Source organism: Amblyomma americanum, chromosome 3 (genome assembly GCF_052857255.1).
Source record: "Amblyomma americanum isolate KBUSLIRL-KWMA chromosome 3, ASM5285725v1, whole genome shotgun sequence".
In the NCBI taxonomy this organism is placed as follows: domain Eukaryota; kingdom Metazoa; phylum Arthropoda; class Arachnida; order Ixodida; family Ixodidae; genus Amblyomma; species Amblyomma americanum.
This window is the reverse complement of record NC_135499.1, coordinates 26,692,371-26,707,046: the sequence shown is the minus strand read 5'-3', so window position 1 is coordinate 26,707,046 and position 14,676 is coordinate 26,692,371. Positions and strand designations below refer to the sequence as shown.

Sequence of the window (14,676 nt, the reverse complement as noted above, 5' to 3'; positions counted from 1 at the left end):
CATAATCAATTATTGGTCGTATATTTATGTTATTGCGTTAGCGTAGCAGGGAGCGCCAGAAAATTAGGTGGGCGGATGAGAAGCAGAAGTTTGCGGTGATACGGAGACTGCAGCTCGCAAAGTAGATAGTTAATTGGAGCGACATGGGAGGTGGCGGTGGTGAAAACTTTATTTAGCGAAAGCTAAAAAGAAAAGAAAATGGTGATGCCGCCACCCCATGGGTAGCCTTCCGGCTGCTGGTCGCGGCCTTCATGTCGTGCCTGCCGGCGACTTCCGCCGCCAAGGTCGGAAGCTCTAGTTGAACATACGGTTCCGAGCTGGCCAAAGCAGCCTCCCACACCTGCGGACTGTTTAGGTGCCAGGAGGAGGGGGAGAAAGTGTCGCACATAAATAAAGAATGTGAGCATAGTCTGCTCGGATGTGGCTGCAGAGCGTGCGTTCGGGTGAGAAGGCACCGGGGTGAATAACGGCAAGGCGGGCAGGACAGAGGGAAGCGTGGGCCTGTAAATGGCGCCACAAGCTCTGTTGGAGCTTAGACAGGGACATGTGAGGGGGAGGGATAGGCGAGAGTCGCGTTGATTAAGGGTGATGTCATTGAAGGTGAGGAGGGAGTCACGCGTGTCCATCCCGGAGTGGAGGGGACTGCTCGGTCTGCCATCGGCTGTAGAAATTGAGTAGCACTGTTCCTCTCTCATTACGCTGCAGTCGGGCTAGACCTGCGACTGCATGGCCGATAGACACAGAAATATGATAGGGGCCTTCACCCTGCTGTAGGCGCAGTTAGGCTGAATGCGATAATGAATTGATAAGAAACGAAACGGACATGTGGACAGTTTTAAGGCTATCCTTAGAAAAAAAAAATTTACAACAGGCATTCTTGATCCCTTTATTAATGCACCGATTCAATTTGAGGTTGTTTGTTATTCAAAGGCCAAGGTACTACTTCTATTCTGTTACCTCAGGTGGAATGTTGTTGGCCGTGTAATTAAAGTAAGCTCATTCTTTTCGTGAGTAATGCACATGAAGACAGTTTGATTTCTCATAATTTACTGACATCTGCCAATCTTCACACGAGACAACAACGTTCCGAAATTCGTCTGTTAAAAATATATGGTACGTGGCGCTTTCTGTTTCCTAGTATATAATACAGTCGTTTGCATATAATTTTATTTCTTTATGGGATGGTCATTTACAGCATTTATGCTGTGGGGTTTTTAATTGGGAAGAGTAATACAATTTCAATACATTGTAGCGCAGCAAAAGACGAGGACACAAGAAACGAGAGACGAACACCACGAGCGCTAATTTCCAACAAATTTTAATCTCCTGAAGCATCACATTTATACACCAGAAAACAGTAATCACACGTGCGAACAGTATCGATTTCTTAGAAAAACGAGCTCTTTATCTGAGAGGAGAATGGAAGGTGTGCTTACACACGAGCATCCTGACGTATTTATCTTTTCGGCTTCAATGATTTCGCGCGTTAACCTTTCTCTACTTTTTCCTATTACAAGACTTTTATCAAAGAAAGGCTTACAGGATTTTGACTTGCATGCGAGAATGTGGTCAACCAGCGATCCGCCTTGCCCGTTTCTGACGTTGCGAGCGTGTTCCATTAGGCGCTCGTTCAGACATCTCCCCGTCGGGCCGATATAGTGTTTCCCGCATGACAAGGGAATTTGATATACAAAACCTTCATCGCACGTGACGTAGGGCTTCTGGTGCCTAGTTGCGCATCCGCGCGCTTTGTTGGTGTTGGTTTTTCCTAGTTTGCACAACGTTGCAAGTTTTTTCGGCGCCGAGAACACGACGGTCGCATTCGCTCGTTGACCAATTCTTTTTAAATTGTGGGAAATCTTGTGTAGATAAGGTAATACAACAAGGTTTTTCCGTTCACGAGGAACTGGGTTTGGAATACATTGATTATCTGGTTACATTCTCTTAACAAGTTTTTCTGCAACAGAAACTTGAACATGGGAGGGGTATCTGGCATAAGTAAGCCTCTTAGACTGCTCTTGAAAACTCTCGGTCATCATGTGCGGACAAGATTTCTGGAGAGCATTTCGAAAACATAAATTGACAATACCTCTTTTTATCAGTTTTGAATGAGCGGAGTGATATGGCAGCATCGGCTTGTTGCTTCGCGGTTGGTAGGCCCAGCATATGTGATGAGCGTGAAAGGTGAAGTTAATATCTAAAAATCTAATGGATTTATCGATGGGCAATTCGCATGTTAAAACAAGCGGTTTAAAATGTTCTGTCATGGTAGTTAAAATGCTATGAGCCTTTGACTCAAGTGAGCCTTGGTCACACTTAACAAGAATAAAAAAGTCATCAACAAATCTAAAGACCTTGATTACGTCCAAGCTGTCAAGGTGGCTGGAAACAGCCTTGTCAAGTTTTGTTAAAAACAGATTACTCAGAATCGGCGCTATGCACGACTCGATACATATCCCTTCTTTCTGAAGGTAGGGTTTTCCTTCCCAGTTAATGAACGTTGACTGCAAGTAAATAGCTAAAATTTCTAAAAAACTGCTCGCCGACACACCCGCCGCATTCTGGAAAGCAACACACCCGAACTCATCTATGCACTCCTCTACACAGCACAGCACCTTGTCGTTCGGAAGCGAGTAATATAGATCCTTAACATCCACTGAAAATGCAACCATGCTGCTATCAGAGCGCGACCGAACAAAGTCTAAATTTCCTCAGATTTCTTAACCATAAAGGGGTCGTCAAGCGGTAAAAGGTTAAGTTTGCTTTGTAAGTACATTGAAACCGTTTTTTGCCATGTGCCAGTTTCAGAGATGATCACCCTGAATGGTTTTTCCGGTTTATGGGTTTTTGCACTGAAAAACACGTCTAAAAATCTTTTCGTGCATCGCCTATTTCTTTAGCCAGCTTGGTAAGGTTCAACTTGTTGCATAGCTTCTTCGCTTTAGCTTTTACTTTCGACATCATTACTTTGTTGCGGCTGTTAAATACAGAAGACACGGCTTCGTCAGCCTTGGACTTGTAAAGTTCACAGGATAGAATCGCAAAGCCACCGTCTTTGTCAGCAGGCAGCACGACCAGGTCCTGTTCCTTGATGAAGGACTCGACGAGCTTGAGGAGTAGCTTGAGGGGTATGCATCGGGTCGTGCATAGCACCAATTCTGAGTAATCTGTTTTTAACAAAACTTGACAAGGCTGTTTGCAGCCACCTTGACAGCTTGGACGTAATCAAGGTCTTTAGATTTGTTGATGACTTTTTTATTCTTGTTAAGCGTGACCAAGGCTCACTTGAGTCAAAGGCTCATAGCATTTTAACTACCATGAAAAAACATTTTAAACCGCTTGTTTTAACATGCGAATTGCCCATCGATAACTCCATTAGATTTTTAGATATTAACTTCACCTTTCACGCTCATCACATATGCTGGGCCTACCAACCGCGAAGCAACAAGCCGATGCTGTCATATCACTCCGCTTATTCAAAACTGATAAAACGAGGTATTGTCAATTTATGTTTTCGAAATGCTCTCCAGAAATCTTGTCCGCACATGATGACCGATAGTTTTCAAGAGCAGTCCAAGAGGCTTACTAATGCCGGATACCCCTCCCATGTTCAAGTTTCTGTTGCAGAAAAACTTGTTAAGAGAATGAAACCAGAAAATCAATGTAATCCAAACCCAGTTCCTCGTGAACGGAAAAACCTTGTTGTATTACCTTATTTACACAAGATTTCCCACAATTTAAAAAGAATTGGTCAACAAGCGAATGCGACCGTCGTGTTCGCGGCGCCGAAAAACTTGCAACGTTGTGCAAACTAGGAAATACCAACACCAACAAAGCGCGCGGATGCGCAACTAGGCACCAGAAGCCCTACGTCACGTGCGATGAAGGTGTTGTATATCAAATTCCCTTGTCATGCGGGAAACACTATATCGGCCAGACGGGGAGATGTCTGAACGAGCGCCTAATGGAACACGCTCGCAACGTCAGAAACGGGCAAGGCGGATCGCTGGTTGACCACATTCTCGCATGCAAGTCAAAACCCTGTAAGCCTTTCTTTGATAAAAGTCTTGTAATAGGAAAAAGTAGAGAAAGGTTAACGCGCGAAATCATTGAAGCCGAAAAGATAAATAGGTCAGGATGCTAGTGTGTAAGCACACCTTCCATTCTCCTCTCAGATAAAGAGCTCGTTTTTCTAAGAAATCGATACTGTTCGCACGTGTGATTACTGTTTTCTGGTGTATAAATGTGATGCTTCAGGTGATTAAAATTTGTTGGAAGTTAGCGCTCGTGGTGTTCGTCTCTCGTTTCTTGAGTCCTCGTCTTTTGCTGCGCTACAGTGTATTGGGACTATGTACCAACAAGCCCAAAAAGCCACGCTACTGAAGAGTAATATGTTCTCCTTACATAATCATGGCTGACACCGTTCAAAACCGCCAGACCCCACGTCGTGATCGCGTACGCTACCGAGCGCACGCCGACCACGGCGGGCTTGCTCTGAGGGAACAAAGGAACGGCACTCCATCTGACACAAACACGCAATAAATTTATTGCTACAACAGCAATAACGCCAGCTAGCGACAAAACACAGTAAAGAAATGAGGTCGCTCGACTCATTAGCAAGGTTACGAGCGAATGTTCGCCCACGCTAGCGCAGGGGATACTCCGCGGCCGGATGGGACGAGATACGGGAGAACGGTCTTCCTCACGAGGCCTCGCCCCGCAGGCGGAGAGCGGAGCACCGCGGGCGGTACGTATGTTCCCGAGGTCGTTCCCCAGCCGAAGAGAGTGATGCTGTGTCGCGCCCGCAGCAAGCCGTCTGCCGATGGATGGGTGGATGGACAAGGCTGAACCCTTTAAATCGGGTGGCGGTTCAAGAATTTCAATATATGCTTGTGAATGATATGCTCCAACATGTTACATCCAGTTGACATCAATGAACTATGGCGGTAGTTCTGAATGTCTGCTCATTCTCGCTCTTATGGAGTGGCTTCACTATGGAGGTCCTCCAGTCACTCGACACTTGTCCGACGCTCAAGAATTTCACAAAGAAAACGTAAAAATGTTGACATTCATTCTGCTTAGGGGGCCAAGAAACCCATTTGGAGTCTCATACAACTCTGATCCGAATGAATGACAGCGCTCACAAATCATTTACATGTGTGTTTTGCTTTCAACATGCCAGCTCTATACTGGCACATTGCTCACTTGCCAGTTTCATGTTCAACATTATTTCAATTTTTTTCCTTACAGGACAACACTTGGCTTCTTGGCGAGCACCAGGCGCTTGTAACTATCGAAGAGCGATAAATTGTGTCACTGATTTCATCGCAACATACACGAGCAAAGTTGCGATGGCTGCTAAAAGGAAGGAAGAACTAAAACAAGCACATGCTGACGTCATATGCCAGTAAGTACTGTCATTATTGTTATTCTGCCAATTTTCTTTATTGTAATGACATTTTGACGGAAAGTACGTGACAGCGCTTTGAAGAGACAAAGGGAACGATGCAAGCACTTGCAATTTAATCACATGTTCCAGGAATTCCAATACAACGGCGTGGAGCAGGAAATGTGCATACTTTGCTTGAAACACGTTACAAATTTAATCCTGCCGATTGCTCTGCTTTCAGGATACGTCCATGGCAGTTTATGACCGATATATAGAGCGTGGGAAATTGGAGAGTGACAGAGCGACGACACTTTGCAAGTAGTATTAACCTACAGCGTTGCTGCAACTCGTAAAATAAGTGGCGTGAATTACCCGGGGAACGTGGTCGAAAGAGTCCTACGTTCTCGGCAGAAAAACAATCGCAGCATCCGGTTGCACTCGATACTAATGCTTCCGGCAGTGAGTGGGCTTAAATTTCTCGTTGTCCCCGACGTCTGGTCCGCGTTACCCCATGCACTTTGGTGCAGAAGTGTAAAGTAAGAAAGGAAACATTAGAAATTTTATGACTGAAATGCATTCAACTGCTGTATATTTGGCGCAAGTTTTGTTCGTCTCGATCCTGTCCGACAAAAGCCCTACTTCTAGGTCCTGCATAAGTGCAAAAAGTCGTGCTTAAACGGGATTCACAATTTCTAGTTTCCTGTTTCATGCACGTGCACAGTACACGATATATCGTCGATTTTAGCTGGGATAGCTACGCGGGGTTTTAAATTGTCACCTACAATCACGACGTTGGGAAGACACACAAGATATCCTAAAAAAAATTGTTGCTGCCGCGTTTCGACGCAGGCGAAATGCAAAAGGCGCCCGTGTGCTCTGCAATGTCAGTGTGGACAAACGATCCCCGGATGATCTAAATCATTTCTGAGCACTACATTAGGGCACGTTTTTCTCTCTTTCGTCTTTTAATTCTTCCCTTCATCCCTTCACTCACGGCGCGGTTGAGGTGTCCACCAAGAAGTCGGACTGTTAGTGCGCCTTTCATTTCTTTAAAAAAAATATTTTCAGTTTTATTGTACATTAGGCCGCAACAGTCCGGAGATCTTTTCAGTTCATGCGCACAGGCATTGCGGTACGCGCACCCCCCCCCCCCCCCCCACAAGAAGTGTCGTAAGGGCGCCAGATTGCACCACGTGTCGGTGAGGCATTGGATGCCATGATGCGCGCGACCGGGGAGCGCGTGGAGGCGTGGTCGCCCTCCCACTGCATCGAGACCAATCAGCACTGGCGGCAGAAAAGTCACTAGGCCAGATGCTCTAGATGGCACGATCATTTTGACTCGCCTCTGAAAATTTCACACGCTGTGCTCCTATTGCCTAATAAAATGTTTGTTGCAAATCGCCAAGAACTCGATCGCCTTCGGAAGCAACTGGCGAGAACCGACAACGCGGTCGTCTAAGGAAGTTTCAGGAGACACGTTTGACCATAGAAGACCGGCGAGAGCGAGAATCCCTTCGGAAGGAAAAAATTTGGTAAGCATGTACGCATTCCTGAATTGGGGTAGCTTGACGTAGCGCGGTTTGCACCGCCCCGTTTGTTGTTTCTGCAGGCGAATGCACAGGTGCTTTTTTGTGTCATGTGTTATTTTCCGCCTACTGTAGGTCCAGCTGGGGCATCGATACTTTTTTCGCTGTGGCGACTGGCGATAGTAATGACGTCTATATATTCTGGGCTTCCCATAATCAGTTTCCTTGATCCTCCTTTCATTAGGCAACGTCCCAAACTTTCAATCATGCTCGATTCCTTACGTAGACCACAGCGGCATTTGGACGGCCAGGCTTGTTTGCAGGCGGCCTCTATCAGGTAACGCTGTCATGCAACCGTCATGCATGCAGATCAACGGACCACAATGGACAATACAAAGTGCAAAAAAATAGCAAAATAAATGCGCGTTAAAAAATTGAAAATTGGTGGTGGTTTTTTTGGTATAGGAAATGGCGCAGTATCTGTCTCATATATAGTTGGACACCTGAACCGCGCCTTAAGGAAAGGAATAAAGGAGGGAGTGAAAGAAGAAAGGAAAAAAGAGGTGCCGTAGCGGAGGGGTTCGGAATAATTTCGACCGCCTGGGGATATTTAACGTGCAGTGACATCGCATAGCACACTGGCGCCTTTGCGTTTTGCCTTCATAAAAACCCAGCCGCCGCGGTAAGGTTCAAACCCGGGAACTCCGGATCAGTAGCCGAGCGCTCTAACCACTGAGCCACCGCGGCGGGTGAAAAAAAAGCTGAAAAGTTTCATTTTTTTATTTTAAAATTGGTTTTTGTGGAAACGAAAGGGCGCAGTGTCTGTCTCACAAATCCGCGGACACCTGAACAGCGCCGTAAGGGACGAGATAAAGGAGGCAATAAGATAAGAAAGGAAGCAAGAGGTGCCGTCGTGCGCAATTCTCTAACTTCGTTTTTCGCGATACAAACTGTTATCACTATTCTGGCGACTTACCCAGCGATTTACACACAGCGCGCCCAAGCACTGCGACGCATCATGTCACCGGCTTAGCTGTTATACGAGCTTGCGCACCATATTGAGACTGCATTTCACTGCCACTGAAAGGCATGTATTTGAGTGAACTGCATAAAAACTTGAATGGCGCGCTAAATTACGGACGAAAGTCTGATGTCTGCATAGCATACATACATGATAAACGTGGCCGCCCTCCAGAAAAGGAATTAGCCGCGATGACAATACTTAACATAACGTAACAACGGCTCGGGAGATCTCCGACTGCGATGTGCGGGTGGCAGCTTGATATGTAGGCTGTGAGAGGCGGTCCGCGCGGCAAAATGTACATGAACGCATTGCTAGGTTACAAGATGCAAACAGCCAACAGAACACTCCTGCTTGACTTACAAATGCTTGACGTACAAATGGCCGAATGAAATCTCGCCGCTGTCTCCAAGCCCTCCAGCCAACGCCAAGGGCCCGCATTACAAACGCGCAAGAAGCAAGCACAGGAAAGGAGGAGCCCAGAAGGCTGCATGGAGGATCCAGCCGGCCAGAACGTGAAATGAAATAAAATCTTTATTTCCACCATGCACATTACAGATGAAGGACCAAGGAAAAAAAGCAGCCAGTAGGCGGCTTGACGAGTCCGCAGCCACAAGTATTAGGCGGCGTTTTGTGACAACAATGAAGAGTCAATATACAAATAAAAAAACATTTCATCAGTGCAGAACATAAGTAACACGCCTTGCAGATAAAAACAAAATGCCAGGATAATTCAAATCAATTTTTTTCAGTCTGCAAACATAGATCTATGTTTCGCACTAGAAAGAATGAATCAATCAAGATTGATAATAGTTTAACAGTGATGATAAGAGTTGGGTTCCTTTTACCCCTTTCTCTTCTTTGATGTCAGCCCGAAGGGGAAAGGTAGAAGTTGTTGGATGCCGACGCCTTGAGGTTCTAAACTTGCTCAGTCACATTACTCGTGGAACTTCAGGAAGTAAACTGTGTAATCAAACATAAAGTAGTTAAGACAGAACGGAAGGTACAACAAGGAGAACAACTGTGTACATAGTGAGTGATCCGCAGAGTGACCAGGCGAAATCAACCCCCGGTCCCACCAAAACGTCTTCTTTTAATCCCTAAGTCCCCGCCCTCAGTGGGGACACCAACCAATTAGGTCAAAACACAAGCACGCATCCAATCAAGGACCGGGGAAAGGAAAACACATCCAATAAAACACATGGGAGAGGAAAACACATTGAAAAAGAGACAGAGGAGCGTAAAACACGCCCAATCAAAGATTGGGGAGAGGGGACAGGTGATTGTCACGAATACTAACAATTCCCCTCTCGGATCACTCCATCCTCCCCCGCGGGGCGGCATGTTTACTCGCTTAAAGAGCATGCGAGGGCCGCACAGATTGTCGAAAGCCGTCCCCGAGGGGCCACTTAAGGCGTCACCGCTCCCCAATTCTTCCTGATGCCCCCACGTGCACAGGAAGTGCCTGGCAGTCATATGGAGCTGATAAGCGCTCACAGTGAACATGAGGAACGCGTCTTCAAAATTGCCTCCTAGCCACACACTGAACGACCGCCGCCCGGGTAATGGCCTTGGGCAGCGTCGCCGCGGTAGGGATGAAAGGCGACGCGCGCCTTCGTTGCTGCTTCTCGGAGCGGGGCTGCGAACAATGGGGCCCGGCCAAGCTGGGTCGCCTGCGCACCCCGAACTCCCCTCCGTCGCCGTCCGCTTGACTCATTAGTTCCATGCGGAGTCAAAAGGAAATGGATCACAGCGTACGCACTCTTGTCCACATACAGGCGGCGTTCCGTACGTGATTACTTGGGGCTCCGTATGTGTCCAAGCCAGCCGCGCACGACAATAAGGATTTGCATAGGAGTTACATACGGGAATTAAGACGGGGTGCAACAACTTTCCCAATATTCTCCATGTCTGGGGGCATAATATTGTTCTTTTTTTAATTATCCAAAGTATGCAGGTTATGTATATTATATTTCACCTAATTTTTAAATCTAGTACTCAAACGATATTAGTATATTTTGTGAGCTGTGATGATATGAGCAGTATAAAAAAAATTGCAGTTGTGTTATAGCCGGCATTGTATAAAGGGCGTGGGTATCGTTTTTGCTTAACTTGAATCTCTTGTAGGTTAGCGAATGTTTTTGTAACCCAGGCAATTTGACAACATATATCTGAGACGACCGATTGCAACGGTTAAACGAGCCAGTTTGGTTGATACTAAGTTCACATCGGATATCCAAGACATGTGGGCAGTAAATATCTCATGAAGGCATTTGAAACGGCCAACAATGTCAACACGACAAGAGTTTAAAATAATATCGCCATGAAAGGGGACAAGGTTATGCATGGGCTGAAAGATAACTATTGTTGTTTTATTTTCAGAACCAGTTTTGCAGCTGAGCTATAGTGTCATTACATCAGAGATATGTTGATCGATGTTACTTCCAGAAAAAAAAATATGCCAGTATCGTCTGCATAGATGATAAATTTGGCGTTTTGAATAATGTTAATAATATCATTTATGTAGGGAATAAATAGCAAGGGCCTTGTGGAACGCCACAAGCCGTGGCAGGATTTGTGATCGCGAGTTGTTAATTTGCACAACTTGTCGCCGATGGGATAAATAGGACCGTAATACTTGTAATCAACACAAAGTATACCCAACTTATTAAGGAAAACTTCATGATTTACCAAGTCAAAAGCCTCGGAAAAGTCGACAGTCCAAGCATTACTTCCTTGTTTTAAAATTGTGTTAAAATTATTCTTTTTGGTGAAGCAATATTAACTCTGTAGACATGTTCTTCCGAAACCTAAATTGGTGTGGTGTTAATAAATTGCAGTTGCCAGCGAAATTAAAAAGCCTACAATGAATGAAGGCACATCGCACGAATGACGGGACTAAGAAAGAGACAAACACAGCGCTTACTTACGACAAAAAGGCTTCATTGCTCCCACGCAATAAATTGTCGAAAAGTAGCGCAATCAGCAGAAAGAACAGCATCAGTGATGATTGTAAAAAAACACACAACAACAAAAGCACACAATCGCAACCCACACATAGCGAATTTAACTGTTAAGATAGTATATTTCTTTATGTGTTAGCGCGACGGAAGGTTTGCTGACGCAGTTGTCAAGTCCCCGGTGAACTAAAAGAGCTTCCACAATTCACCGCTTACGTTGGTCTCATGTTTATGCAGTATTGTAGTACGGATGGAAAAAGGAGTGCATTTACAGGAAAGCCAATGCATAACCATTTGCTTTTGGGGGGAGGTTTTAGGGAGCGTTTATGCTCACTTAGGCGATCATTGAGGCAACGCCCTGTTTGACCAATATAACAACGCCCACAAAATAGCTCTATCTTATGGACGACATTTTTACAGCACAGCACACAGTGTCATTCGTGATTTTTTCCACATTCGTCAGGTGGAAGTCCTTCACTGTTGACGGTTTTACGCAAGCGCTGCAGTTTGTTTGGGGCAGAAAAGATGACTCTGACACCAGCTTTTTCTGTAGTTCTTTTTAGGCTATGTGATGCCTTCTGGGCGTAAGGTGTCACCGCGAAGTTTCAGTTTTCTGCAGCGAAGGAATTCCTTGTTTTTGTTCTGAATTCGGCAAAATCTTCTGCGCTACAGCTCGCAGGATGTAGTCTGAAAAGCCGGCTTTATTCAGCCTCGTGATCTGGCTTCTGAACCTGGATTGCATTTGATGAGAACATCACCTGGAAATGGCGTCGTGGAAGCCGCCCTAAAAATGCCATTTCCTGGTCATGTTCCCATCAAATAAAATCTAGCTTCAGAAGCCAGATCATGAATCTGAAAAAGGCCGGCTTTTCAGACCACAACCTGCGCGCTGTAGAGGAGAAGATTCTTGCCGAATTTAGAACAAAAACAAGGAGTTCCTTTGCTGCAGAAAACTGAAACTTCGCTGTGATTTAAAAGAACGTCTTGTTGGGCAAGTTGGTAACTGTACATCTTTGGTTAGACGCGCGAAAAACAGACACAACACAAGACAGTGATACCTTATGTGCACAAGGTATCACATAGCCTGAAAATAATTGCAGGAAAAGCCGGTGTCAGAATCATATTTTCTGCCCCAAACAAACTGCAGCGCTTGTGTAAAACCGTCAACCATGGAGGACCTCCACCTGCCGAATGTGGAAAAAATCATGAATCACCCTATGTGCAGTGCTGTAAAAATGTTTTCTATAAGATAAAGCTATCCTGTAGGCGTTGTTATATTGGTCAAACAGGGCGTTGCCTTAATGATCGCCTAAGTGAGCATAAACGCTCCCTAAAACCTCCCCCAAAAGCAATTTGGTTATGCATTTGCTTTCCTGTAAATGCACTCTTTTTTTCAGCCGTACTACAATACTGTATAAACATAAGGACCAACGTACGCGGGAAATCGTGGAAACTCTTTTAATTCCCTGAGGAATTGACAACTGCGTGAGCAAACCTTCCGCCGCGCTAGCACTAAAAGAAATTGACTATCTTAAGAGGTAAGTTCTCAATCTGTAGGTTGCGATTGTGTGCTTTTGTGGCGTTTTTTTTTACAATCACCGCTGATGCGGTTGTATCTGTAGATTGTGCTCCTTTTCCCCTATTTATTGCGTGCCAGCAATAAAGCCTTCTAGTCGTAAGTCAGCTCTGTGTTTGTCTCTTTCTTACTCCCGTCCTTCGTGCGCTGTGCCTTTAGTTTGAACCATATGTACCGACTAGCCCAAACAGATAGCTTATTGCACTATAATGAATGACTTTCTCGAGGGCCTTTGAAAAGATAGGTAAGATAGACATAGACCGATAATTGCCTAATTCATTTCGATTCCCTTTCTTAAAGAGCACCGCTACTTTAGCAATTTGCATTTTGGCCGGAAATTTGATGTAGTTATGCAGATATTACAGATATTCGCCAGAACTGGCGCTACGACGTCTGTAATATATTTCACCGGCTTTTCATTGAATTTCATGGAGATCCCTGCTGGTACTGTTTAAATTTCTGATCATTGAAATCTCTTCCTGCGTAGTGACCGGCTGCAGAAATAAAGACTTATCATTACTCATGTTCACACACTGACAATCATCTGGGGGGACTACCACACGAGCTCATGTTTGTAAAGAAATGTCTGAAAGCATCAGCCAGTTCCGCTCCATGCAGTTCTTTGTCTTTAGTTTGGATATGCAGCTACGTCGGCTATCAAGCCGCAATAGCGCATTTAATTTGTCCTGAAGGAGCTCACTTGGCCCATTTTTCGCACCCAAGAAAGAGGAGAAGTACTGTTTGCGTGCAATGAGCAGAGTTTTCGTTAATTTGTTTCGATACTGTTTTAAAGTGGTGAAGTCATCAGTATTACGGCTGTTAAGAAATTGCTTGTAGAGTCCGTCTTTAGCTATCATGAGTTAATAAAGTTGGTTTATTACCCACGGTTTTCAAATTTTTCCATTTCTTTGGCGTTCTTTAACGGGAAATTGAACATGGTATATGCCTTTATAGATCTCTAAAAATGTATTGTAGGCATCATTACAATCGTCTATACTGAGAACTTCGCACCAGTCTACATGAAGCAGCTCCTTTTTAAACTCGTTAAGAGCCGTGTCAGCTATTGGCTGATAAACTTTTTCAGAAGGCGAACGTTTTGAAACGCTTGCACCATGTAAGCAAACAAACACAGGAAGATGGTCTCTGACGGAGCATAATAAAGCACCAGGTTTTATATCCGGCGATAAAAAATTGGTTCTGAATACATCTAATGCTGATTGGCATTCAGCAGTAACTCTTTCAGGTTCATTAATAATGTTATAAAACCCATTTGACAGCAGAATGTTCTTAGAGTTCGTACTAATAGAACTATTATTTCCCATATCGTGTTGCAATCACCTGCAGCAACCCACATATATACCTGTTCTCTATAAGAAACGAAAAGCAGCCTTAGTAAAAATCAACAAATGTTGAGATGTGCCCACTTGGCGGCCGGTAACGAACCGAATATAATACTTTATCTGCAAAGAAAGATAGCACCTCATAATCGGTGGTCACGGTATTGAACGAATCTAACAGTTCCCTGTCCTTTTTTTCTAAATTAAGAACCGCAACACCCCCTCCGCGAGCACAAAGTCGTTTGATATTATGCGTATTATAACCTTTCATCCTGAAGATGTCACTATCACTTTTGCTCCGTGTTTCACTGAATATGTAGTGAAAATTAAAAGAAAATTGATTAAACAATTCTTCTAAATAAAAAGCTTTGTTTCTAACAGGCCTAGCATTTAGATGCACATATTTCAGTGAATTAGATCTAAAATTAGATAACACGTTGTTTAAGTCATCTGCTGAATAAAAATTTGTACTCGTTCATCTTGGCATTCATTTACTCAATTTGCACTTACAGGGCATATCATTTGTGCTGAAGTCCATCCAGGTCCTCACGGAATCTAACGTGAATTACATTTCTTTTTATTTTATTTATTTATTTATCAATACTGCAATCCCCTCTGGGGATTTTAGCAGGGTGGGATACAATAAATACATAATAAAAACAATAACACAGACAAAGCATATAATACAAATTAGATCCATGGAGCGTATAAACAGTTAAAGACAACACATTTCTAAACAATACCTGAAACAAATGCCGATAGTGATGATTTTGAAATTTGATTATTGGTTAGTAGATTCCATTCAGTTACTGTTCGGGGAAAGAAAGAATACTTAAAACAGTTATTATGGGTGCTAAAGGCGGTTAT

The 14,676-nt window shown here is 44.3% G+C and overlaps 1 protein-coding gene across 2 annotated transcripts in view; it reads left to right on the top strand.

Annotated features, from left to right (window-relative positions):
* LOC144124489 (uncharacterized) overlaps nt 1–14,676 on the top strand; it is a 1,136,493-nt gene that overhangs the window by 620,623 nt on the left and 501,194 nt on the right. For both annotated transcript variants that reach the window (XM_077657186.1, XM_077657185.1), the window contains one exon: nt 5,251–5,407. In XM_077657186.1, coding sequence (XP_077513312.1) covers nt 5,251–5,407 — 157 coding nt within the window. The remainder of the gene's footprint in view (nt 1–5,250; nt 5,408–14,676) is intronic.